Genomic DNA, 26,941 nt, shown 5'->3' with positions numbered 1-26,941 from the left:
GACAGAGACAGAGACAGAGAGACAGAGAGAAAAAGAGAAACTGAGAGACAGAGAGAGAAGGAAGGAGGGAGAGAGAGAAAGAAAAGCACCTCATAGCAGGCTTAGTCCTGAAAAGGAATTAGCAAAGATCTTCATCATAAGCACCTTTTACAGGGGAAATAAAATGTTGGAGGATTCTGAGAGAGGAGGAGAAATAAAGGTGGGAACAAGGATAGATATCATATTTAAGAGGTCAAATAGAAATTGAAAGAATCCACCAATTAATGAAAGGGATCCCAAAATGAAAACTTCCAGAAATATAAAAGTCAAATTCAAAGACGCCATATCAAAAGGGAAATATTACAAATAGCCCAAGAAACAATCCAAATACTACAATCAGAATCACAAAGGATTTAGTCGCTTCTACAATAAAAGAGCAGAGGGTGTGAAATATGCTATTCCAGAAGGCAAACGACCTAGAATTACAAGCAAGAAATCACCTACCTAGCAAAAGTTAGTGTAATCACTCAGGGGAAAATACAGATGTTTTATTAAGTAGAGGATTTTCAAGCACTCCTGAGAAAAGACACTAGAGCTAAATAGAAAATCTGACAAGCTTCAAAAGAAGCATTAAAAAAAGTAAACATGAAACAAGAAAGAGTAATTATAAGGATCATAAGTTAAACTGTTTATATACTTATACAGGTAGATGATGCATATAGTTCCTAAGAATTTTATTATTATTAAGGCAATTTGGAAAAAAGTCCACAAAGACAAAAGGCATGGGTATGATTTGATTAAAAAATGAAGGGGAGAGAAAGAGGGAAAAGCAGGAAGGGAAAGAGAAAAGGGAAAAAATTTTCTTACATAAAAGAGGCATTCAAGAAAGAACTTTTACAAATGAGGGGAAATGGGAGGGAGTGGTGGCAGACTATGCTTTTAAACTCTTATTGGAATTGGTTCAAAGAAGAAAATATATAGGAAAAAACACACACACATACACATTCAGTTGTGTATAAAAATATCATTTAGCCAATAGGAAAACAGGAATGGGAAGGAAAAAGAAAAGGGGGAGCAAGGATAAAGAGAGAAGGTAGATTAAAGGAGGTAGTGATTAGAAACAAAATAGTCTTTTTAAGAAAGAATAGGAGGAATAAATAGAGAGGAAGAAAAAGAAGATGGGACTGTGTAAGGGCCCTTTAAATGGGCGGACACAGTGCATCGGGAGATTGAGGCCCAGAAGTAATTTCTGTGGATATTAGGACTGCCCTTGGGCGGGATCCTGGCCATATTGAGATAGTTTCGTAATGGGTGACTCTCTCGCTGATTGGCTGTGTGTGTGACCTCACAGGCCCTATGTAAGCCCACTGCAGGCAGCAACCGCCCTCTTTAACCTCGTGCTGTTCACCCTGGCTCCTAGCCTGGGTGGCCAAGCCAAGATGGGTAGCCGAAAGAGGTAAGGATTTTGGTAGTGAACACGTGGGTCTTCTGACCAGGTGTTCACTCGGGAACCAACAAGTCAGGGCATCAGTCAGGGCATTATGTGAGTAGGTATAATAAAGGCTTTTAAGATTACACGTGATTGTTCTTGAGTGCGCTACCGGTTATTAAGCTATAGATTCAAGAGATTGTGGCCAGAGACCTTAGAAGGCCTCAGAGGAGGCGAGCCGGGTAGAGCTCACACTGCAAAGGACAGTGGTCAAAGGTACTCTGGTGGGTCTAGGACAGACTAGTAATTGTAACTGCCAGGAGAGCACGTTACAAATGGCGCTCAACGTGGACGCATCAGAAATTATCAGGTTTTGAAAATATTTAATATACAGAATTAAGATTCTGAAAGATCCGGTAGAAACGCCACTTAAGAGGGAAGACAGAGAAGCAATATGGACCCAGGTAAATCTGGGATCAGACTCAAGGACACAGCTGAACATAATGCTTATTATATAAAGAGGTTAAAGAGCCAGATGGAAGATCTTTTAACAAAGATCACCACTGAAGAACAGCAGGAAGCTTGTAATCAAGCTCCCAGAAGGCTATCCCCACACCCAGTAAATATAGCTCGGAGAGGGAGCAACCTAGAGCTAGTGCGTATGTATGACAGTATAGAGTACAAAATGCAACAGCTAGAGTTGATGGAATTGCAGGTTAAACTACAGATGGAGATAGAGAAAGAAGAAAAAGCTAGGTTAATACAGATAGAACAGGAAGAGTTCAAACCAGTGGCTGAAACTAAGGAAGGAAATAAACGAACCACATGGACTAAAGTTGTAGAAATTCTTCTTAGCATTTTGTTGGTTTACCTCCTGCATTGTTGTTTTAAGGAATTTATTGATTACTCTTCCATTGAGAAGTTTAGTTCTTTTTATGTGCAAAGCTCAGGTTTGATTTTAAATCAGCCTTTGGGGAATTTTCCAATTCTTCTTCCCTCTGCCTCACCTTCTTGGGCCAAGGGAGTAGGGGGAGGAGGAAAAGGAAGGGCGATAATACCATCAGCACTGCCCATTAATCCATTCAAAACTCCGGTGTCTTCATTTCAAAGGACTGGAGTAGGCTTTATGGCCCAAGGCATAAAGGAATTGTGGGGTATTGAGTATAATCAGAAAAGTTTTAAAAATACAGTTCAGTTAATTTCTAAGAAACCTTACAGGGATAAGGCCTTGCAGTTAGAGAGAGTGGAGTTTTATACTTGTAAAACTGCTAGGATCGTCTTTGGAGAGTTGAAACTCCTCTTTTCTTACCTCGTGGATTTTCCACTTCCACAGGTGAGCTTGATTTCCCAACCCCCTACGGGTACTTATAAAACAGTGTTTATGTCTAGAATGGGTTGGAAAATTGTTGTTTTAATCACTAGAATAAATAGACAGTGTGTGATCTTTGACCCAGGAGGAAAAGTAATATCAGATTTATTGATTCACACTCCTGGAGTACAATTCGGTATCAGAAATTCAAACTTTGATTTTTAGGCAAAAGAATTCAGGGATATAGCCGAGTGTTCTAGTAAAGTCATTACTGCACAGACTATCCCCAAGATCTTCTCTTCTAAACAAGAGAAGGGAATTTTGGGATATGTGATTGCTTACAATTTTTAAATTTTGATTTTACATTTTAAAACATTTTTGATTTTACATCTTCAAATTATTTTGATTTTACATTTTAAAGTTATTTTGGTTTTATATTTTTAATCTATTTCGGTTTTACACTTTTAAATTATTTTGGTTTTACATTTTTAAATTCTTTGCATTTTACCTTAGCAATGCACTTCGGGCATACACAGAAAGTGCAGCTAAGTGACAGACTGACTAACTTTTGTCTGACTTTTGTTAATCTTTTTGACAACAACTTTGTTTCCACTGTGATGTGGAAAGGCCTGGATGGCATTTGGAAAGGCCCAAGTTGGGCCCCGGGGACATTCCTTCCTAGGTGCAGATCCAGCAGTAGAGTTCATCCCCACCAGAGACATTTGTAACCTGGGGATCCAAGAGAAGGACCAGACAACAGTCCAGAGAGACCAGCCAGATGTCCGCAGCCCTTCAGACGCTGATGGCAGCGATGCCCCTCCTGACCGTGACACCAGAGACAGCAGACACAATTCCAGTGTTGCAGCTGAGATGGACTGTTTTGGCTGATACGCAATATAAAGAAAGACTGTAAATGGACAATGGGCCTGCTTGCTTCTCCCATGGCCACTTGCCATATGGTGGCCTGGGGAGAGGCTTTGCCCTATGCTTTCTATTGAAGGAATATGCTTTTAAATTAGTGGGTGAAAAACCAACACACCCACCTGCCATTGTTATTGAGACAATGTTACTGGACATGACTTTGCTTATGTGCACCTGTGAAACTAGAATTGTTCTAGAATTGTGAAAAGTGCAATAGAGAATTGTGATAAGCTAGAATTGCTCTAGAATTGTGAAAAGTGTAATAGAGAATTGTGAGAAACTAGAATTGTTCTAGAATTGTGAAAAGTGCAATAGAGAATTGTGATAAGCTAGAATTGCTCTAGAATTGTGAAAAGTGTAATAGAGAATTGTGAGAAACTAGAATTGTTCTAGAATTGTGAAAAGTGCAATAGAGAATTGTGATAAGCTAGAATTGCTCTAGAATTGTGAAAAGTGTAATAGAGAATTGTGAGAAACTAGAATTGCTCTAGGATTGTGAAAAGTGCACTTGAGAATTGTGATAAACTAGAATTGTTCTAGGAGTGTGAAAAGTGCAATAGAGAATTGTGATAAGCTAGAATTGTTCTAGAATTGTGAAAAGTGCACTTGAGAATTGTGATAAACTAGAATTGTTCTAGGAGTGTGAAAAGTGCAACAGAAAATTGTAAGAAACTAGAATTGGTCTAGAACTGTGATAAATGTAACTAGAATTGTGACAACCTACCTACTGATATTTGTTAACTAGAATTGTGATGTTTTACCTTGTTGACTTCCCACCTCAGTGTTGACATCCTACCTCATTGGCATCCAATCTCTTTGGCCTATTATCTCGAGTATGACTTTGATGAATGGGTTGAACATTTGGGCCACTGTTGAGCCTGGTTCTTATTGTCATACTTCTGTTTACTGATTTGCTGCTTTGTACCTCCTTGGGCATAACACTCTGTCATCTCATGGATCAAGTGAACTATAGCTGGTGCTAAAAGTTTAGCTTGATGAGATGTGCGGTTCCCGCAAAACAAGAGAAAGGGAATTGTAAGGGCCCTTTAAATGGGCGGACACAGTGCATCGGGAGATTGAGGCCCAGAAGTAATTTCTGTGGATATTAGGACTGCCCTTGGGCGGGATCCTGGCCATATTGAGATAGTTTCGTAATGGGTGACTCTCTCGCTGATTGGCTGTGTGTGTGACCTCACAGGCCCTATGTAAGCCCACTGCAGGCAGCAACCGCCCTCTTTAACCTCGTGCTGTTCACCCTGGCTCCTAGCCTGGGTGGCCAAGCCAAGATGGGTAGCCGAAAGAGGTAAGGATTTTGGTAGTGAACACGTGGGTCTTCTGACCAGGTGTTCACTCGGGAACCAACAAGTCAGGGCATCAGTCAGGGCATTATGTGAGTAGGTATAATAAAGGCTTTTAAGATTACACGTGATTGTTCTTGAGTGCGCTACCGGTTATTAAGCTATAGATTCAAGAGATTGTGGCCAGAGACCTTAGAAGGCCTCAGAGGAGGTGAGCCGGGTAGAGCTCACACTGCAAAGGACAGTGGTCAAAGGTACTCTGGTGGGTCTAGGACAGACTAGTAATTGTAACTGCCAGGAGAGCACGTTACAGGACTGATGTAAACAAACCATTAGTAAACATAGCTATGAATTTGAATGGGATAAGTTCACCCATAAAATGGAAGCAGATAGCAAAATAGATTAAAAACTAGAATTCAATAATATGCTGTTTACAAGAGATACACTTAAAACAGAAAAGGGTTAAAATAAAGGGTTGGAGCAGAATCTCCAAGAAAAAAAGGCAGGGCTACAAAGAGATCATAAAAAAGAGGAAAGGACCCACATGTGCAAAAATGTGTGAAGCAGCCCTTTTTGTAGTGGCAAGAAACTGGAAACTGAGGGAATGCAGCCGTCAGTTGGAGAATGGCTGAATAAGTTATGGTATATAAATGCTATGGAATATTATTATTCTATATGAAATAACCAGCAGGATGATTTCAGAGAAGCCTGGAGAGACTTGAATAAACTGATGCTAAGTGAAGTGAGCAAAAACAGGAGAACATTCTACACAGCAACATGATTATATTATAATCAACTGTGATGGATTTGGCTATTTTCAACAATGAGGTGACTCAGGCCAGTTCCAATAGATTTGTGATGGAGAGAGCAATTTGCATGCAGATAGAGGCTCATGGGGACTGAATATGGATCACATGGTATTTTCACCTTTTTTGTTGTTTGCTTGCTTTCTTCCCCCTTATTCCCTCCCCCCCTTTTTTCATCTGTTTTTCTTGCACAGTATGATAAATGTAGAAATGTGTTTAAAAGAATTGCAGGTGTTTGACCTATACTGGATTATTTGCTATCTTGGGAGAGGGTATAAAAAAAAAAATTTGGAACACAAGGTTTGTAAGGGTCCTTTAAATGGGCCGGCACAGAACAAACAGGAAGTTTGAGTAGCCCGGAAGTAATTTCTGTGACTAGGGACTGCCTCATGGGCAGGACTCTTGTCATATCTAGATAGCTTTGTAACGGGAGATAGCTCCCTCTCTGATTGGCTGTTTGAGTGACCTCACAGACCCTTTTTAAGCCCACCATAGCAGGAAGTTGAGCTTTTTATCCTGGGGTAGCTGAGCTAAGTAGATGGATAGCTAAGAGAGGTAAGCTAGCTTAATAGTGGAACATATAGGTCTCTCAAAGACGTGGTGTTCATTTGGGAGTTAACAGATGAGGGCATTATACGAGCAAGTAAATAAAGACATTTAAGTTTGCACATGGCTGTTCTTGAACACATTATTGGTTATTAAACTACAATTCAAGAAATCGTCGCCAGAGACCTCTGAAGGCCTCAGAGTAAAATTAGTTGACACTGTAAAGGTCAGTGGCCAGAGGTTCTCTAACACCCTGGGAATTAGGAGAGACTGGCAATATAAAATACTGAGTAATGCCAGGGCATTTGCAAATGAAGTGATTTCCTGGGGTTAAGTAATAAACATTATTTTACAAAGGTTCAAGGATAAAGTTAAAAACTATCTGACATGTATTTTGAAAATAAAAAGTTATCATTAAAAAAGGTAGGGCTAGCAATCATAATCTCAAACAAATCAAAAGCAAAATTCCTAAAAAAAAAAATAGCTAATTCAAAGAGATAATTGGAGAAAAGATACAATAGACAATGAATTAATATAAAAAAAATTTACAGCAAGTTTCCCTGTTGAGAAAGACCTTATTTATCAAATATATATTAAGCAAGAACTGAGTCAAATTCATAAAAAAGCCATTCTTCAACTGATAAATGGTCAAAGTGAAGTGGGAGGGAAACTGTTCCTTTTACTGAAGTTGTGTTTCCTTTATTGAAACTATTTCCTTTTGATCTGTGATCCCTTTTGGAGTCTAAGCCCTTCTTCGGGAAGGCATATCCCCCTAGATAAATTATCTTTCAGTGATGCCAGAACCTTTGATTCAATTAGAAATCCTGGTCAAAAAGCACCTCTTTGAAGTGTTGTTAATTCCAATAGGAGATCTGGGCTGGAAAGTGATAAAGCATCTAAACCTGGAAACCCAAGTCCTGAAGTCTCAAGACTCCTTAAAAAAGGGCAGTATCTGGAATCATTCCTTGCAGAAGTCAAAGCAATTTGCTAGGACCCTCTGCCCACTGATAAGACATTCTCTTCACAGTGTAAGATTCCATTTCCCCAATAGGACTTTGCCACTATAGAAGTCAGTCTCTTAGCAAACTAGTTTCTATCCAACAATAAACTTTCATTTTGCAATTAATAATTCAGGATAAGTGAATTCTTTCACTTTAAACCTGCAGCCGACCAAAAGGAGGATTTTAACAACTCTCTCATTGCCACTAACCTCATCACCATTGGGAATTGAGGGGATACAAACATCATCAAAAGGATATACACAGGTAGTTTTCAGAAGAAGAAAGCAAATATATTTATAGTCATGAAAAAATGCTCTCAACCATTATTGATTACTGAAATGCAAATTAAAATAACTCTGAGGTATCCCTTCACACTTATCAGAAATGACAAATACTAGAGGAAAGGAGGAAAAAAATAGATACACTAATGAACTGTAGGTGTAATTGTGAACTGATGTAACCATTCTAGAAAACAATTTGGAACTTTGAACAAAGGGCTATAAAATTGTGCATACTTTTTAACCCAGCAATATGCTACTATGTCAGTTTCTTTAAAAAGACAAAGAAAAAGAAAAAGAACCTAGGTGTATATATTTATAGAATCTCTTTTGAACTGATAAAGAATTGGAAATTGAGGGGATGCTAATCACTTGAGGAATAGTTAAACAATTTGTATTTTGATGGGGATACTATTGTGTTATGGGAAATGATAAGGAGGGTGGTTTCAGAAAAATATTGCAAGACCTATATGAACTAATGAAAAGTAAAGTGAGAATAACTGGGAGATTATTGTACATAGGAATAGTAATGTTGTAATGATGATCAATTGTAGAAAACTTGATCAGTGAAATGATCTAAAACAATTCCAAAGAACTCAACAATGAAAAAATACTATCTGCCTCCAGAGAAAGAATTATTTAACTCTGAATGCAAATTGAAGTTTAATTTCCTCACTTTATTTCTCTTGCTTTTAAAAAAAATATAGCTATGCTTGTTTTTTTTCCCCCTTTGATTTGATTTTTCTTGTGCAGCATGATAAATGTGGAAATATGTTTAGAAGAACTGCACATATTTAACCTATGTTGGATTATTTGCTGTCTAGGAGAGGGGGAAATGGAAAGGAAGGTGGAAAAATTTGGAACACAAGGTTTTGCAAGGGTGAATGTTGAAAATTATCTTTGTATGTATTTTGAAAAATAAGAAACGCATTATAAAAATATAGTTAATATGGAAATATTTTACATGATTTCATATATATTACTGATATCATATTTTTTTGCTTCCTTAGTGGGCAGGGGAGGAAGTGAAAAGGAAAAAAATTGGAATTCAAAATTTAAAAAAGAAAATAATATTTAAAATAAATAATAAATTTTAAAAATTAAAAAAATAATAATAAATAAAAAACTGAATCCAGAGAGTTTAGAATACTGGGAAAGATTAATGAAGTTTCATATAGGAAACAATTCTCCCAGTTGAATATAATCTAATGCTAAACTTTCTATATCAATAAGCAGAGGATTTACTCCCATTTCAGACTTTCGGTGAGAAAGTTTTAAGAAGAAAATAAAAAGAAAAAACCCTGCACCACAAAACTTCTATGTCCTTTCAGCCCTGGCCAAAAAATCAGACAAAGAAAGAAAGGAAAACTTTTTCTATTTGGATTTTAAACTCCAAGTTTGGATTTTTAAAATATATAATGTATGGCATTATGTTCTTGGAAAAACACTTAGCCAGAAGTGGTTTTTTAATCCAAAGATCTTTTTTTCTCCTTTTTTTTTTTTTTTTTTTTGAAATTGACATCTTAATCTCTAGATAAACTTTAAAAAATTGAAACCTGAGTTAGAAATATAGTTGTTTTAATCACTTTTAAATACTACTCAAATTAACTTAAAAACTTAGCTAATACTGAATAAAAATAATATAAATGAAATACCATGTTATTAGGTAGAGGAGTGATACAACCCATGAAAAACTCACAAGACATTTATCACAGGATATAGGATGCAATTTAATTTGTGAAACAGCTCACAGGCTAAATTAAATATGATTAAGTAAGACTGAACCATTTATGATAAAGCAAAGAAAGTATGGTGAAGGACGCTGACCTTTGAAGTTGGAGGGAAGAAGGAAGGGATGCAAGGGCATGGTTTAAGGAGCAAAAAGTAAAGTGCTCTTTACTCATCACTGTCCTGTAACAATTAAACAAAGACTCTACAGGTACCTTTCTAGAGATGGTCATTTTATATTCAACAGCAGTGATCTTCTCATTTCATTTTGCACAACAGTCAATGAACGCTGATATTTTACAATATCCTCCCAAGTAAACACAATAGTTAAGATTTATGCTGAACAGTGAAGGGTGATGTAAAGAAAAAGTTTGATAAAGCATTTTTTCTAGTTAAGTAAAAAATTAATGGCAAGTTAATATCAATCCTGTCATTCTTACCTCCACAACATCAATCATATCTCTTCCCTTTTCTCTGCTCTCAAAGCCACTCTCTTAGTTCAGGAACTCATCATCTCTCACTTAGATTATTCCCATTGCCTTCCAATTGGTCCACTTGACATGTTTCTCCCTTCTGCAGTCCATGTTCCTAACATGGGTGATTTTCTTAAAGCATTTTTATAAAATGCTTAATAAATTCTTAATGTGTCCATATTGCCTCTAGGATCAAATTTAAGTTCCTCTGTTTAGACTTTAAAATCCTTCACAACCTGGCCTCTATCTTCCAATCATATACATTATTCCCTTCCATCACACTATGGTCTGACATATAGTGGTGGTCTTTCTCAAATGTAATATTGGCTGAAATTACTTCCTGCCCCTCCACCTTGGAATCCTCTCATACCTAATTTCTACATCTTAAAATGTTATTTTTCTTTCAAAATCTTCCTGAGCACTATCTTCCAGAGGCAACCTTTTCTGATCCACTCTCCTCATCAGCTCCAAGAGTCCTCAATCTTCCCCAAATCTAAATTTATTTTATTTATTTCATATATGCTTGTTTATATAAATGTTCTCTTCCTTAATTAAATGTAAGATTCTTGAAGAGAACAGTTTATTTTGTCATTGCATCTTCAGTTCCTAAGGTATGTGGTTAAATACTGCCTACTAAGTGATTAATCATTATTGATATTTAATCAACACATTCAAGACAAAGTTTCCAATTTCAGGTATGAAGATTAAACTTTGCCTTATTTCAAAACCTAGCTACTTCTTCCACATAGTAGAGTAATTTGTGGATATGTGCATTCGTGATAAATATTTATTTTGATCAAACTATAATTGGAATAGCATGTGTGGAGTTCTTGTTTTAGAAAATACACTGACAAATGGTATCATATAAAGAGGATGATGACCAATATAAAGAGGATGATGACCAGAGTAGTAAAGCTACTTAAAATCATATCATATGAGAAATGATGGAGAGTGAATGGTTAGCCTGATGAACAGAAAACTTAGAGGAACATGAGAGATGTCTGAAGGGCTAGATAAACCCAGAGATTACACATATTCTATAGATTCAGAAGAGAAATAGTGCTACTTGTAGGGAGCTAGAGGGAAACCTACCTAATAACTAGAATGGTCCAAAACTGCCTAAGTAAAGAAGTGTGCTAGCAAAAGCTAGATTACTTGTCAAGGATGCTGTACAATAAATGCATGTATAAGATAAGAGATTGGGTTAAATGCCTTCCCAATTCTAAGCTTTTTTGATCCTTGAATATTTTTCTTCATTATATTTATATTATGAATTAAATTCTACACTGGACAAGAATATTTTTTCTTTCAGGAACATTATGATGAAGGATGCTAAAGACAAAATTGATATTTCAAACAGGAGAAATACTCAACATTTAATAAGAAGCATGAACACTAGAATGGGTCCAAAAAAAGGTTTTTCTAATCTACAGTGTAAAAAAACTTAGAGCTTCTTAGTACTAAGTTTAGTTGGCTGATACTTGATACTCTCTATAAAGAGTGAATAAATAAAAGATAATTTTCAGTTTTCTCACCTCAGCTTCTTCTGGGGGTGGATAATGTTGACCAAATATAGGTGGAACAGGAGTGCCACATTCTTGACAGAAACGCGTGAAAGGGTCACATGGGCGAGTAGTTAAACAATTTGTACACCTAAAAAACTTGGGTTATTAGTTGAATGTATCTTATGATTCAATGTTAAGAATATGAAAAAATAAGCAACCATAGCCACAAGATACTTTTAAAACGTTTATACTGATGTGGTGTAGCTTCTGGGGAGAATGTAACCCTGAGGCTGCCCGGCCTTGGGAATGATACAGTTAGGAACAATCTATTTCTTCCCCTAAGTTATTCTGCCCCAGTTTACTGTTTGTGATAGGATCCTGTCAGATAGCAGGCTAGTGATCAGTGATAGTGGGGTTTCTGAGAATAAAGAGCAACAATAATGAGGTGTTGACAGTGCAGAACAAAAATTGGGTGTTTGCCATTTGACCTAGTAATCTTTCAAGTGGAAGGTTCCCCACCCCCAGCTCTGCCCAGAGAATTATGGGTATTGTATCTGCACCTCAACTCCACCTCTAAACCACAAAATTAGCATATCAGTGACACGAAGCACCTGGTTTCTCTAATTTTTCCCTATAAATTCATCTTTCATTGCTCCTGGTTCTTTGCTAACTTCTTTTGGAACTTAGCCTACTTTAATTGGCATTACAATTATAATCAACTTTACCCTTTGACTTGGAAATGGGTTCCAGCCTGCAAATTCTTTTAAGATACCTCCAGATGCTAATTTGGAACCCTAACCTTTGGGGGTTACCCCTGAACCCCAACATTCCCAATCAGCCCATCCTGAGTCTGAGGTAAAGAAGAAAAAAAGGAAAAAAAAAACACCAGTATCTCTGCCAAGAAAATTCTAAAGGGAGTCACAGAGTGGACATGACTAAAAAATGAGTGGACAACAATAAAGGATCTTCGATGGTTTGAAGGAGTTACTTAAAAACTACAGTAAGTTTAAGTATCATTAAATGATGTTTTTGTTATGTTCTTCCCTCAAGTTTGCCATTGTCCTTTCCTATTGCTAAAAATTAAGAATAAAGGGAAAGCTTTACTTACTTGAAAAAGTTTGTTGCTTTGTTAAGTCTCAGGACTTGGGCACTGGTCAACTTTTTCTGGCCATTTATGCCTGGTGAACTAGAAAACTAAAAAAATAGAGATATTTATTGGTATTTTAGCATAATGATATGAAGAAAGACTGCAAAATTACAGTTTGATGTAAAAATGATATAAAAACAATTCCAGGAGGTGTAAAATAACTTTAGCCTCAAACTCCAAGTATAACTTTAGAATACTTAGAGTTTAACTGCAAATATACAATCTATTTGAAGAAGATATTTTATAATTTAAAAAATGTTTTTTGACCCAGAAATTCCACTACTCAGCCTGTACCTTAAGGAGGACAATTGCAGAAATTAAGCTTTCATCTATACTAAAATATTCTTGGGAGTCCTTTTTGTGGTAATAAAAAAATTAAAAATAGGGGCAGTTAGGGGATGCACTGGATAGAGCACTAGCCCTGAAATCAGGAGGACTTGAGTTCAAATCTGGTCTCAGACACTTAACACTTCTAGATACCTGACCCTGGGCAAGTCACTTAACCCTAATTGCCTCAGGGAAAAAAAAAAAGAAAAGTTTTCAGTTTTCAGTGAAGTAGAGATCAGAGAGGATGACAGAAGTAGAAATGAATGTGATATATAAGATGCATAAAACAGATTTTTAAAAAATCCTTTTAAATGCCTTCAATTAACTAGCCAGTACCTTGATGTTAAAATGCTTTATTAATATATGTTTGGTTTTTTTTTTTTAATCATATACCAAAGAAATTTAGGAAACAAATCAATATGAAGCACTTCAACTCACTGTTAACCTCTGAAAACAAACACATTGTTCTAGTTCGCTAGTGCTTCTGTGCCATCCCCAGGAACAAAGTCATCAGAGAGTTATTAGAACCAGTTTGTTAAAGAATAACTTGGTAGGCCTAAGTTTGAGGAAGATTGGAGAAAACTTTTCATTCACTTAAAGAATAATAGTGTGCTAGTTAGTGCATTCTAACTCCTGAAATTAATTTTTATTACTTGTTATTATATACTTTGGATTTACCTTTCTGTGCATAATTTTTTTTCCCTACTCCCCTGCCTTGAGGGCAGGAAATTTTTTTTTTAGTCACATAATCACCTTATTTCAAAGTTGTAAAAAATCTTGTTAAGAACTGAACCAACACCTAGAAAGGAATACCCACTACAAACTTGGACAACCTCAAGTGGGAAGGTGCCCACTGCCTCACAAACCAATATCAATTCCCTGATCAAAACTCTTCAGTGATTCCCTACTACAAACTTCTTAGTTTGGCATCTTAAATGCATGCCATTTAAGACCTTCCAGAATTCCAACTTTAACCTACCTTTGCATCCTATTTGTCATTATTGCCCTCTACCTACTCTGCATTTCAGCCAAACTGGAATGTTAAATGGCCTCCAAATCACACAGGCCATGTCTTGCCTTGAAGACTGTGCTGACTTTTTTTCTCTTTTTTGGAGTCTTCATATTCCTCCAAAAGATTCAGCTCTATTGCTTTCTATAAAGTGTTCCTTGACTTCCCTGCTCCCAGATGTTAGGGTTCTCTCCCTCAACTGTCCCTTCCTCTTTTTATCTCTTTTCACTTTTGCCTTCTGCACTCCCCACCTTAGGCCTTTTGAGCCATATTTATCTCTGACTGTCACACCAGTAGAATACAAACTCCTCGAGGGCAGATATTATTTCACTTTTGTTTCTTTAACTCTCACACTCAGCACAGTGCCTCTACCTCAAGTGTTTGCTGAATTGGATTGCCTGAATGACAGCAATGTCCAGAGACAAGCAGAGAAAGGAAAAGGAAGTCTGAGCTATAATTCTGAGGAACAAGCCAATGGGTTTGAAACAAGAGGCCATAGCAGAGATGGAAAGAGAAAACCAGGTCTCAGGGAAAAAGAGGGGTCAGAACCCAAAAGGTAGGTGATTAGATGGAGGAGTCAGCTCTATCACAGAATACCAACAGTAGTTCTCTGACAGTGTATCTGCAGCATCCTGAGTAGGGGTGAGCTCACAGATATATATGAGATATATATTTTAGGTCATCTGAGTGTGTGCTGATAGCACGATGGAGAGAGTGATAGTGAGGGCTGACAGAGAACTCTTAGACCTGGGAGACATAGATCACTGTTTAGAAAAAAGTACAGCAACCTGCTAATGTGCTCTTCCAAAGCCTGCTATGATGGGTTATCAGGTATAACAACAGGAAGCTTAGAAGGACCCTCTAAGCTGAAAGAGATTTCACTGTAAGCTTAATTATGGACTCTATGTGTCTGGAATAAGTACATGATGGTTCTGAACACAGTTTCAAAGATATTCCACTAATTCACAGAGAAGCTGTGGTCCATATCCACGGAAGCAATACCCATATTAACCAAAATCACAGATCCTTGAAGAGCCCAAAGAAAGAAAAGCATAAATATGCACATCAAAATTCAGTAATAATTAGTATTGGGAGGACAATGATACTGTTAATGTTATAAACTTTCTGCATTACAATTAGATAACTATTACAGGAACATGATATGACCCACAGAACCACAAATTATCAATATTTTAGAATGATTAAAAGGTAAGTACTTCTGATTACTTAGGTGTAAATTATAGGATAATTTTAATGAAGTAAAATTTATTTCTTTCAAGTACAAACAATTCAATTTAACAAACATTAAGTACTCATTGTCTTATCAGGCACTCTCCCAAGCAATGGATGCACAAAGAAAAAAAACAAAGTACTTGAAACCACCAGAACTTGCATAGTTATAGCCATAAATTTTTCTTTTACCTGGGATTTATGATTAGTGGGTTGTATAAAAACTAGTTCTTCTTTGCAAGATGGGATTTCCATTGGACTATCTGGGGAAAGGCAAATTTACAAAGATTTATTTTCAACTTAAGCCTCTCCTTTAAATTCTAAAATGACAATATATGAATAGCAATAATTATACATAGCTACAAAATTATTTTTAATAAAGGACTATGACTATTATAGTCCTTCCTTAAAATAGCAATTATGAAAAATACATTTCTGGGAAATTTAAGTATGTAATTCAAAATTCAAATTTTTTTTCTGAACATTATTTCCATATTTGTTCATATGAGGAATTAATGCATTTTTATGGTTTTGAAATGCTAGATTTAGTCTTCATTGTATCATATCATACCTTGACATTTAATTTCAGCATTATAACCAGGTTTATTTTCACTATTTTTAGCTCTTTCTCCAAGTTTTGATGCCAAATTTTCATTTTTTAATCCCTAAGAATGAAAGATTGCATATCAATAATTCTATTACACCTAATATTTTATTATAAAATTAAAAGTTACTACAGGAAAAGAATAATAGTTAAAAATCTTCTACTTAAAATTGTCTAAGGCAATTTGTACAGAATAACTTTAAAAAGCAGTTTAAAAATTCATTGCATGATATCAAATATATGAAATCCAGAGGCTTATATTAGTTATAACAAGTCATGAATTCAGTACGACAGGACAGAACAAGAAGAATCTAGACAAGCTCCATCAACAAGACCAATGTGGTAGACAACAAGACTTAAAAAAGCAAGATGCCACAGAGAGCAGGGGTGAGGAAAATAAACATATAGGCCAAGAGTTATTAATTTATAAGACACAAAATCCCAAGGGGTCTATAGATAGGTTTCAGAGGGCCAATTAACTTGGATGGAAAAAACTGCATCTTTTTTCCACTACTAATATAATAATAATTATAAATATAAGCAACACAGATAGAAGGGATCCATTAAGGCTTCACTCAATTGCCAAAATCAAAGGCATCAAATTCAAATTGAAATATTAGCCACTAATTCATATATAAGGATCTCTGCAGGTCACAGTTTGACTAGTTTTAAAATGTAATATTATACATATTTTTGAAAATGTTTATTTTGCTAAATATTTTTCAATTACATTTTAATCTGATATGAGCTGCATTCAGGAGTGTCATGGGTCACATGTGGCTTGCAGACCAGACAGCATGGTAGTTATTCTAGGGAGAAATCACAAAACTAGAATCCGGGTTATCAGGTTAAAATGTGGACACATCTGTTTCAAATGACATTAGTCACAATGTCTAGACTCTAGTATCTGCTTGATTCCCCAGTAGGGACCTGAAACTTAACCTCCAATTATATATATACTTGAACTTTGCTTCTTCTTGTGCCCTTGTTCCTGATCTCAGTTTCTAGAGATTGACCTGATACATACTACAATGAAATAACCAAGAGCAAGAGTTGTCTGCTCTCTGTCTTGGTTTTCAGTGATTTAAAGTGATTTAAAATTAAGTGATATTGTAAGGAGATCAACCTAGGAGTTGGTATGTAAGGTATATTAGAAGGAGAAGAGTAGAAAAGGATGCCAATTAAAAAAATAGTACACAGTATAAGACAGATAGTAAAATAAAGGTCAAGCTGTTGACACTAGGAACAGAAAAGAATTGACAGATTAAATGAGGTTGCAAAGTTGAAAAAATCAGGAGTTGGAGTCTACCTTTATTATAACTTGCCTGCTTTTCAAAGTTTTTGTGAACATTTTCATCACTGTCTTCTTGAAAAGAAGTTATACTTGGTGGCTCGAAGTCTACCTGAAATATCTTAGTTACGATGCCACTTTCCCTGCAGTCTCTGAAAATTAATAAACAAAAGGTTCTCTATAACAGAAAGGCAGAAAAGACACTTGCAGTAAATAAACAATAATAATAAAGTTATCAACATTTTTATTTCAATTACTTAATTACTGAAATACACGACAAAAGGGAAATATTGTATGAATTTCTGTTTTCTCTTCTTACCATATGTTCATGGCCAAGTGAAACATGTCAATATACTATCTTATCATCAAATATTGAGGCTGCCTATGCCTCAAATCATACTGGATGATGATTTCATAATATAGTACAAATGGCACCATATTATGAAATCACTATCCAATATGATTAAACAGGATTTCTTTACTCAGACAAGGATCCTTCAAAGTAAGGACTGAATGCATAAGCATATGATTTAATTATATTCACTTTAATTATCAACATCAATATTTTAATTATGGTTAAATCTGATGCCTCTAATTTCTTATGTAAAATGAAAGATAAATGAAATATTTTGATAGAGATGTTAACACAGTATCTTAAGAAAGTAAACAGTATTTTCTGACCAGAGAACAAATTGCTAGTTTTTTTTTTTTATTATTATAGCTTTTTATTTACAAGGTATATGCATGGGTAATTTTTCAGCATTGACAGTTGCAAAACCTTCTGTTCCAACTTTTCCCCTCCTTCCCACATCCTCTCCCTCAGATAGCAGGTAGACCAATACATGTTAAATATGTTAAAGCATATGTTAAATACAATATACATGTCCATACAGTTATTTTGCTGCACAAGAAAAATCAGATGAAATAATTCTACAACTTCTAGCTGATCTACTTGAAGGGTTAAAGTATGTAGTATTTTGTATTCTGTTACTGAAATTTTCAGATCATCATTGTATTAAACAATTCCCCACCTTGAAGGTAGACCAGCAGGAGGAGTATAAAAGGCACTTTTTAGGTCTATATTTTCTAGGCATCCAGACATGTAATCTTGTAGTTTTGTACTTGAAATCTAGATAGTTCCATAAATAGTGACAAACCTGTCCTGTTGGATAGTGATACAATGATATTTCACTCCTGTCACTAAATAAGCAGTTGATCCTTCTTTCAGGAAACATAAAGCTAAAAGTCTCTAAGTTTAATAAAATGAAGCTTTATGTGAAAACAAGAGAAAGTTATTGAGTAGGAAGGGGAAGAAAAGATAATGATTAAATAGCTTATATCAAGTATAATTAGGGTTTGGTACATGTCAAGATCAGTTATAATGGTGACACTGGCCCCTAAAATTAGGGGAACATAGCCAATGGTAGATTTGAGAATACCTGAAGAACTCTAAAGGGAATTAAAAGTAATAGACCAGGTCCTGAGAGAGTGGGGCCAAACTCAATCATATTATACAAAACATAACAGGCATAGGATCTGTGATTTCACTACGGTAGAGTAGAACTATCAAACACATAGTCCCACAAGCCATATGTGACCTACGATTAAAATGTAACTGGGAAATATATAACAAAATAAATAAAAATTAAAAAATTAAAAAAGCATAGATAATATTACATTTAAAAACTAAGTCAGTATGTGACCCACAGGGATTGTACTCATTTATAATTTTATGATCGTTTCTTTTTGAGTTTGACACCACAAGGGTAGAGAACTTCCTTACCCAATGCAGGCTGGAACCTTTTTTGCCACTTACAATCTTTGCCTAGGCAAATGATTAAATAATTTGCCCAAGTTAACTATGTGTAACTTGTGGGTTGAGGTCCCTTTAAGATTCCTTTTTAATTGCCTAACCCACGGTTGACCTTGATTCACAAATCCTGGTCAAAGGCACCCTTTGAATATCAGGGCCCAGTCCCCACCATCAGCTCAGCTTCCTCCAGACCTCACCTGATCTAAGCTAACAGAAAAGTCCTACCCCCAAGAACTTGGGGGGCACCGCCCATCATCTTCTAGGTATAAAAGAAATGAGCCTGAGAGCTCTCGTTGCAGGAACCCTCCCAGCCAACACATGGTATCCTTCCAGCCATTTAAGGGTTCCTGCCTGCCCAGCGGCCACCTTTGGCCCTGGCCTCTTTCTAACTTTACTTCCAAATTTCTACAATAAACCTTTTATTTATCAATCTAGGTTTTCGGGCCTGTAAATTCATTTTACAGGAGACACTGTGCCTCATGGGATTATCTTATTATCTATGTGCCGAGAAATAGGGTTCCCCCTTTCCTTTCCCTCATTATAACTATGTGTAAAACAGGGGCAGGATTTGAACTGAGGTACTGCTGGCACTGACACTGGCTCTAGTGTTCTGGAAATAGGAATCAAATCAACACAAATATTCCTGCAAAGGAAATGTCAAAATATTACCCCAATGCTCTGATCACATCCCTGTGACTTCCTAGTCAAAAGCCTCTTCCCCATCCAAGTTGTCTTCCCTTATTAGAACATAATTTCTTTGAGATCAGCAACTGTTTTGTTTGCTCATATTTTGAAGAAATGTAGTGCTAACATACCTTGAGACTGCCTTTGCTTTAACCTGTATTTTTCCATCAGGAAGAGTGATTGGTCCAGTATACTTAAAAGTGCTATTTTCACCAAATCCTTTTCTCTTTAATAATTCAGGTTTGCTGCCATCCAAGGTATAATATATAATGACACCTGGAGTGTCTGGAAGTCATAAAATAAATGTCATAAATAATATAAAAGCCAGAAAAACAATCCATAAAGAATAAACTATAACTGCATTTTTTTTTTTTTTTTACTCATTTGTTAGGGAAACTATAGAAAACTTCTGGGACGGCTAGGTGCCAAAACAGAGAGTACCAGATGTGGAGTTAGGAAGACTCTTCTTCCTAATTTCAAATCTAGCTTCAGATACTTACCAGCTATGAGACCCTAGGAAGGTCACTTAATCCCAAATACCTCCATTCATACATATAAAAGGAAAAGAAAACCCTAATGGGGTCATGCTGAATCAGACATGACTGAAATGACTAAACAACAACAGGGAAATGTTTTGCATGATTTCAAGTATTTAATAAGTATTCTATTGCTTGCCTTCTTCATGAGTGGGAGAGAGCTAGAAAGAGAAAGAGAATTTGGAACTCAAAATTTAAAAAAAAAAAAGAAATTAAAAAAAAATGTTAACAAAATAAACATTAAAAAAACCACCTAAGCTAAAATTCAAGCTCAGATCAAGAGCTACTTGCTGCCAGTTCACATGCTAATGGATTCATAAAAAGTGACCCACACAATGACACTAAGCCCACTGGGCTTTGACCATTTTCCTATTTTCAAATACTCTTTGTATTGGGTAAGAAGTGAAGAGGAAACCCCAAAACTTTGAAAAATCCTTAAAGGAGAAAACCTCCTTAGACTCTGACTCAGGGAGGAGACTCCACCCCAAGCAGAGTTTCATCTTAGTTATCTAGGTGGGAATGACTCAGTCCCAAAACTCATTGAATTCAATTCAAATTCTAACCCTGGCTGAAGCCCAGCCAGGAGCCAACCTGAGACTTCACCCACAAGCCCCCTTCAGCTTGTAGCCAAAGCCCCCTATTATAAAAGAGTCAGGCTGGAGCTCTCTCTTTGCAGAGGTTCCAAACATGGCAGCCTTATGCCTGGCTTGCCAAGGATTTCTGCCCCCTGGAACACTGGTTCCTTGCCCTCTTATCTCTCCTTCAACTTTACTAACTAGACTTTAACTTTACTTCCAAACACCATAATAAACCTCTTTTATCAATCTAGGTTTTCGGATCTATAAATTCCTTTACAGGGGACTCTTGCCCTGCCACTAGACCTCATTTAACTCCGTATCCTTGCGCCAAACCCAAAGGGGTTGCAGGGGAGCTCTATTTGACTTCCTGTACCCCAAATCTGCCACTAGACCTCAATTAAACTCTAATTTCATTTAGATACCCCAATTCTAGACCTCATCAGAAGGAAACATGGAAACCATCAACCTTCATTAGATTCTAATCCATTCAGAAGGAGGGTACAAACAACAATAAAAGCTGGATCTAGACATAATCACTATCATACTCATGAATTTTTTTAATCAAATTCATGATTATCAAAAAGCATCAATGATGCATTTCCAGCAGTCTTTTGGAAGCACTCTGTATGTGATCATAAAACTAGGCCAGGAAGTTGAGCAGGAATATTTATTACAGTCTTTCAAAGGTGGCAATTTCTAACTTCTAACTCTAAACTTCTTTTTTCCAGTGGGCTAACAGTGCTTCTCTTTTATTCTATCCCTCTGTAGGTAACTTAAACTCAATTACTTGGTAATGTCCTCCAGAGTTAGGTAGCTCTTGTGCCTCTCAGAATGTACCCATCTATTTTTCTCTACTGTGTCCCATGTGTGACCCTACAGGAGCTCAATAACTTCTTCATTCCTTTATTAAATAACACTTGTCTGAATGTTTTAGTTCTCCCTTGAAAAACTTCAGTGATTATCTCTGAAGCCCCCATGCTGTAGCTTAAATGACTGGTTAATTGGAATGTATGGATATTAGCTTTTAAAGATATATTTATAAATAGATAATAAAATTTCTCTCTAAACAAGGAAAAAAGTCTCTTTTAGTAAATGACTAGACCATAGGATTCTTCAAATGATTAGGTAAATGAAATATGCCTTTTAATATGATAAAAAACCGAGTTGTTTAAAAACACACTTACAAAAGAATAGTTCTACTTCCCATAGCTGTAAAAAGTATATGATACGTTTATTTGCTATAGAATGATTTTGAATATTAAGTTTCCCTCTCCACTCAGAAGGTATTGTGGAATTTGGTGTATGGGGTCAGCATAAGCCTACTTTCTTCCAGTGCCTGTTCTCAAGATCAATCAGAGACTCCATGCAAACAACTATTTACAAAGGAGTTATAGACAGGATAATTGGAGATTATTCATAAAAGGTGGTTCACATTTTTAAGGGAGACAAGTACTCATGTAAATATAAAGTAGGTGAATACAAATATATACATTGTTGTAGCATGCTGTTGTCTCCAGAAGCTGCTGCTCTCTGGGAGGAGATCTGCTGTGTCAACTCAAATCTCTCGGACAGATTCTTCTTCCTGCAGAGAGCAGCTTCAAGTCTGGTCCAGACAAAACTCTCTTTCCTCCAGAGCTGCCCTCTTTTATCCTCCCAGAGAATGGGCGTGGGATAATGCAAGGGCTTCTCGGAAAAATTACTTCAACCAATGAACTTGCTCCTCCTAAGCATTCAAGCTCCTCCCCAGGAGTTCACAAGTAAAACTCCCAGTAAAGGCTGGAACTAGAGAATTGTTAAGTACTGACTTAGCACTTAGTAAGAACCTAATATCTCATTATCTCATTAGCACTTAGTAAGAACCTAACACATTGTATATACACACAAAATATGTAAATACAAAATAACTAGCAGTTAGGGATGGGACAGATAAAGGCACTAGTGTCCAAGGTGAACTACAAAATCAGAAAAGGCTTCATCCAGAAGATGGAACTTGAGATGACAAGAAGGACAAGAAGGGCCAGAGGTAAAGAGAAAGTATATTGTAAGAACTGTGACAGTCAGGAAAAAGGTGGGAGATGGAAGATGAGGAATATGTTCATGAGGATCAAAGAAAAGTTCTTAGGGCTGGATCACAGAAGCATTGCAAAGGGAATAAAGTCCAATGAGGCTAGAAATATAGGTTGGGGGGGGGGTCAACAGAGCTTTAGAAGCCCTGTATATAAGGCTAACAACCCCTGCCATTGACTGCTGTAAGTATCTGGATTCTCTGGACCTTGAGGAGAATATACTTTAGATCCAAAACCAAAGGGGAACATTTTCACAGGTATTATCAAATAAATTTCTTGATGAACAGTTAAGTAGCTCTGGGAGATCTTCCTGCTCTGGATCCAAAAGCAACACTATATGTTGAAGGAGCCTTGACTCTAGAGTGACTTGGGGGGAAGAGTTGATAAACGTAACTACTCTTGGAATCAGATCAGTGTTTTAATGACGACTTCACAACTTGATGTCTCTGTCTACAATTTTCTTCCATACGCTTCTAAAGAGATATTGGAGTAAGAAATCAAGCCATTCTCCAATTGATAAATGGTCAAAGGATATGAACAGACAATTTTCAGATGATGAAATTAAAACTATTTCTACTCATATGAAAGTGTTCCAAATCACTATTGATCAGAGAAATGCAAATTAAGACAACTCTGAGATATCATTACACACCTGTCAGATTGGCTAAGATGATAGGAACAAATAACGATGAATGTTGGAGGGGCTGTGGGAAAACTGGGACACTGATGCATTGTTGGTGGAGTTGTGAAAGAATCCAACCATTCTGGAGAGCAATCTGGAATTATGCCCAAAAAGTTATCAAAATATGCATACCCTTTGACCCAGCCATACTAGTACTGGGCTTATATCCCAAGGAAATACTAAAGAAGGGAAAGGGTCCTGTATGTGCCAAAATGTTTGTGGCAGCCCTTTTCATAGTGGCTAGAAGCTGGAAGATGAATGGATGTCCATCAATTGGAGAATGGTTGGGTAAATGATGGTATATGAATGTTATGGAATATTATTGTTCTGTAAGAAATGACCAGCAGGATGAATACAGAGAGGCTTGGAGAGACTTACATCAACTGATGCTAAGTGAAACGAGCAGAACCAGAAGATCATTATACACTTCAACAATGATACTGTATGAGAATGTATTCTGATGGAAGTGGATATCTTCAACATAGAGAAGAGCTAATTCAATTCCAATTGATCAATGATGGACAGAATCAGCTACATCCAGAAAAGGAACACTGGGAAATGAGTGTAAACTGTTATTTTTACCTTCTGAATCCAATTCTTCCTGTGCAACAAGAAATTCGGTTCTACACACATATATTGTATCTAGAATATATTATAATATATTTAACATGTATAAGACTGCCTGCCATCTGGGGAAGGGGGTTGGGGGAGGAAGGGAAAAAATCTGAACAGAAGTAAGTGCAAGGGATAATGTTGTAAAAAATTACCCATGCATAGGTACTGTCAAAAAAAAAGTTATAATTATAAAATAAAATAAACAAACAAACAAAAAGAGATATTGGAGGCCAGAGATCCTGAGTTCCTAAAAAAGCCTTTCTTTATATACATTACATTATTGAAGCAAATTTCCCTATTTCACATATCATCTTCCTCAGGGAACATCTTTCTCATCCAGATGTGCTTACCTATATCCACATCCATTCACTCCATGTCAGCCTCAAACCCCTCTTCCAACATTCTTGGTGACCACAAGCAGTACTTTTCCTTTACTCCCCTTTCCTAGGTGGCTCTAGAAAGTCCTCAGCTTCTATGCTTCTGTGGGGGCTTAACAGTGAGATAGATACCCAGTCTTTGCCTCCTAACAGTTCCCATTAACTTGGTTCTAGATGCTGCCTTCAAGGATTTCCATGCTTTAGCCACCTGATATAAAGAACTCCAAAAATTACATAAGATCTCTAAGTGAGGAAGAAAAAAAAAGTAAACAAACAAACAAAAAAAGTGAAAATACTATCCTTTGATCCACATTCAGTCTCCATAATTTTCTCTCTGGATGTGGATGGCTCTCTCCATCATAAATCTATTGGAAATGCCTTGAATCACTTCATTGTTGAAAAGACCATACAATCTTGTTGTTGTTGATGTATATAATGATCTCCTGGTTCTGTTCACTTCACTTAGCATCAGTTCATGTTAAGTCGCTCCAGGCCTTTTTGAAATCATTATGCTGATTGTTTCTTATACAACAATAATATTCTATAACATTCATATACCATAAACTCAGCCATTCTCCAACTGATAGGAATTCACTCAACACTACATGTTTGTAACAGATATTTTTTAGGGGCAGCTGGGTGGTGCAGTGGATAGAGCACCAGCCTTGAGTTCAGGAGGACCAGAGTTCAAATCTGGTCTCAGACACTTAACACTAGCTGTGTGACCCTGGGCAAGTCACTTAACCCCAGCCTCAGGGAAAAAAATAAAATAAAATGATAAAAAAAAAACCCAGATTTTTTTAATAACAAAATTTATATCTCAAAGAACAAAAGGTCAACAATTTTAACTGAAATAATGAAAAAAATACAAAGGAAAGTGGTCTAGCTGTACCAAACCAAAAACTATATTATAAAGCAGCAGTCATGAAAACTATTTAGTACTGATTAAGAAATAGAGTAGTAGATCAGTGGAATAGGTTAGGTTCACAAAAACAATCGTCAACGATTATAGTAATCAATGTCTGATAAATCCAAAGACTCCAAATTCTGGGAAAAGAACTTACTCTCTGACAAAAATTGCTAGGAAAACTAGAAAATACTATGGTAGATATATATATTTTTTAAACAATTTTAACATATATTGAATTGCTTGCCATCTAGAGGAGGGGTTGGGGGTAAAGAGGAGAAAATCTGAAACACAAGGCAATGCAAAGGTCAATGTCAAATTATCCATGCATGTTTTGAAAATAAAAAACTTTGAAACAAACAAAAACGAAATAAAAACATTATGTAAATAAAAAAAGAAAGAAAGAAAAGAAAATTCTATGGTAGAAACTAGGCACTGATCAATACTTAACACTCTACTTGTCAGATCTGTGAAGAAAGGAGGGATTTATGGCCAAAGAAGAACCTAGAGAACATTATGAAATGCAAAATGAATAATTTGTTTTGATTATGTTAAATTAAAAAATTAAAAAAGCAATGTAGCCAAAATTAGAAGGGAAGCAGAAAGCTGGGGGGAAATTTTCATATCCAGTGTTTCTGATAAAGGCCTCATTTCTAAAATATATAGAGAATTGACTCAAATTTATAACAATATAAGGCATTTCCCAATTGATTGGTCAAAGTTTTCAGAGGAAGAAATTAAAATTGTTAGTCATATGAAAAAATGCTTTAAATCACTACTGATCAGAGAAATGCAAATTAAAACAAGTCTAAGGTATCACTTCACACTTCTCAGATTGACTAACATGACAGGAAAAGATAGTAATAAATGTTGGAAAGGATGTGGGAAAACTAGGAAAGTACTACATTGTTGGTGGAATTGTGAACTAATCCAACCATTCTGGAGGACAATTTGGAACTATACCCAAAGAGCTGTCAAACTGTGCATACTCTTTGATTCAGCAGTGTCTGTACTGGGTCTGTATCCCAAAGAGATCATAAAAAAGGGAAAAGAACCCACTTGTACAAAAATGTTTGTAAGAGTCCTTCTTGTAGTAGCAAGGAATTGGAAAGTGAGCGGATGTCCATCAGTTGGGGAATGGCTGAATAAGTTATGGTATATGCATGTTATGGAATATTATTGTTCTGTAAAAAACAACCAGCAGGATAATTCCAGAGAGGCCTAGAGAACTGATGCTGAGTGAAATGAGTAGAACCAAGAGAACATTGTACACAACAATAAGATTATGTGATGTACTATGATGTACTTGGCTCTTTTCAACACTGAGAGATTGAAGGCAATTCCAACAGACTTGTCATGCAAAGAACTATTCGCATGAATTATAGAAACTGAATGTGGATCAAAGTATAGTATTTTCACCTTTTTTGTGTTTGTTTTGTTTGCTTGTTTTTTTTTTTTCTTTCTCATTTTTCCCTTTTTGGTTTTTCTTTTTAAAAAGTAATAATAGCTTTTTATTTTTCAAAATGAATGCAAAGATACCTTCTAACATTCACCCTTGCAAAAACTTGTCTTCCAAATTTTTCTCCTTTCCTCCCCACTTACCCTCTCTCTCCCCCTCCTTAAGAGTAAGTAATCCAATATAGGCTAAACATGTGCAATTCTTCTAAACATATTCCCACATTTATCATGCAGCACAAGAAAAATCAGCTCAAAATGGGGAAAGAATGATAAAGAAAAAAACAAGCAAGTAAACAACATTGTGATTCACATTCAATCCCCATAGTCCTCTCTCTGGATGCAGA

At 36.2% G+C, this 26,941-nt stretch overlaps 1 protein-coding gene across 14 annotated transcripts in view; it reads right to left on the bottom strand.

Moving 5' to 3' along the window:
* Positions 1-26,941, bottom strand: part of DZANK1 (double zinc ribbon and ankyrin repeat domains 1) — a 138,029-nt gene that overhangs the window by 89,939 nt on the left and 21,149 nt on the right. For 10 of the 14 annotated variants that reach the window (XM_074287769.1, XM_074287766.1, XM_074287774.1 and 7 more), the window contains exons 3-8: positions 19,510-19,663; positions 16,916-17,033; positions 15,558-15,651; positions 15,179-15,249; positions 12,382-12,467; positions 11,304-11,421 (exon numbers count right to left, since the gene is read on the bottom strand). In XM_074287769.1, coding sequence (XP_074143870.1) covers positions 11,304-11,421; positions 12,382-12,467; positions 15,179-15,249; positions 15,558-15,651; positions 16,916-17,033; positions 19,510-19,663 — 641 coding nt within the window. Of the gene's footprint in view, positions 1-11,303; positions 11,422-12,381; positions 12,468-15,178; positions 15,250-15,557; positions 15,652-16,899; positions 17,060-19,509; positions 19,664-26,941 lie in introns of all 14 variants that reach the window. The other 4 variants (XM_074287775.1, XM_074287770.1, XM_074287776.1 and 1 more) reach the window with 4 other exon arrangements.

Source organism: Sminthopsis crassicaudata, chromosome 2, assembly GCF_048593235.1.
Source record: "Sminthopsis crassicaudata isolate SCR6 chromosome 2, ASM4859323v1, whole genome shotgun sequence".
Classification (NCBI taxonomy): domain Eukaryota; kingdom Metazoa; phylum Chordata; class Mammalia; order Dasyuromorphia; family Dasyuridae; genus Sminthopsis; species Sminthopsis crassicaudata.
This window is presented reverse-complemented; position numbering and strand designations above follow the sequence as displayed.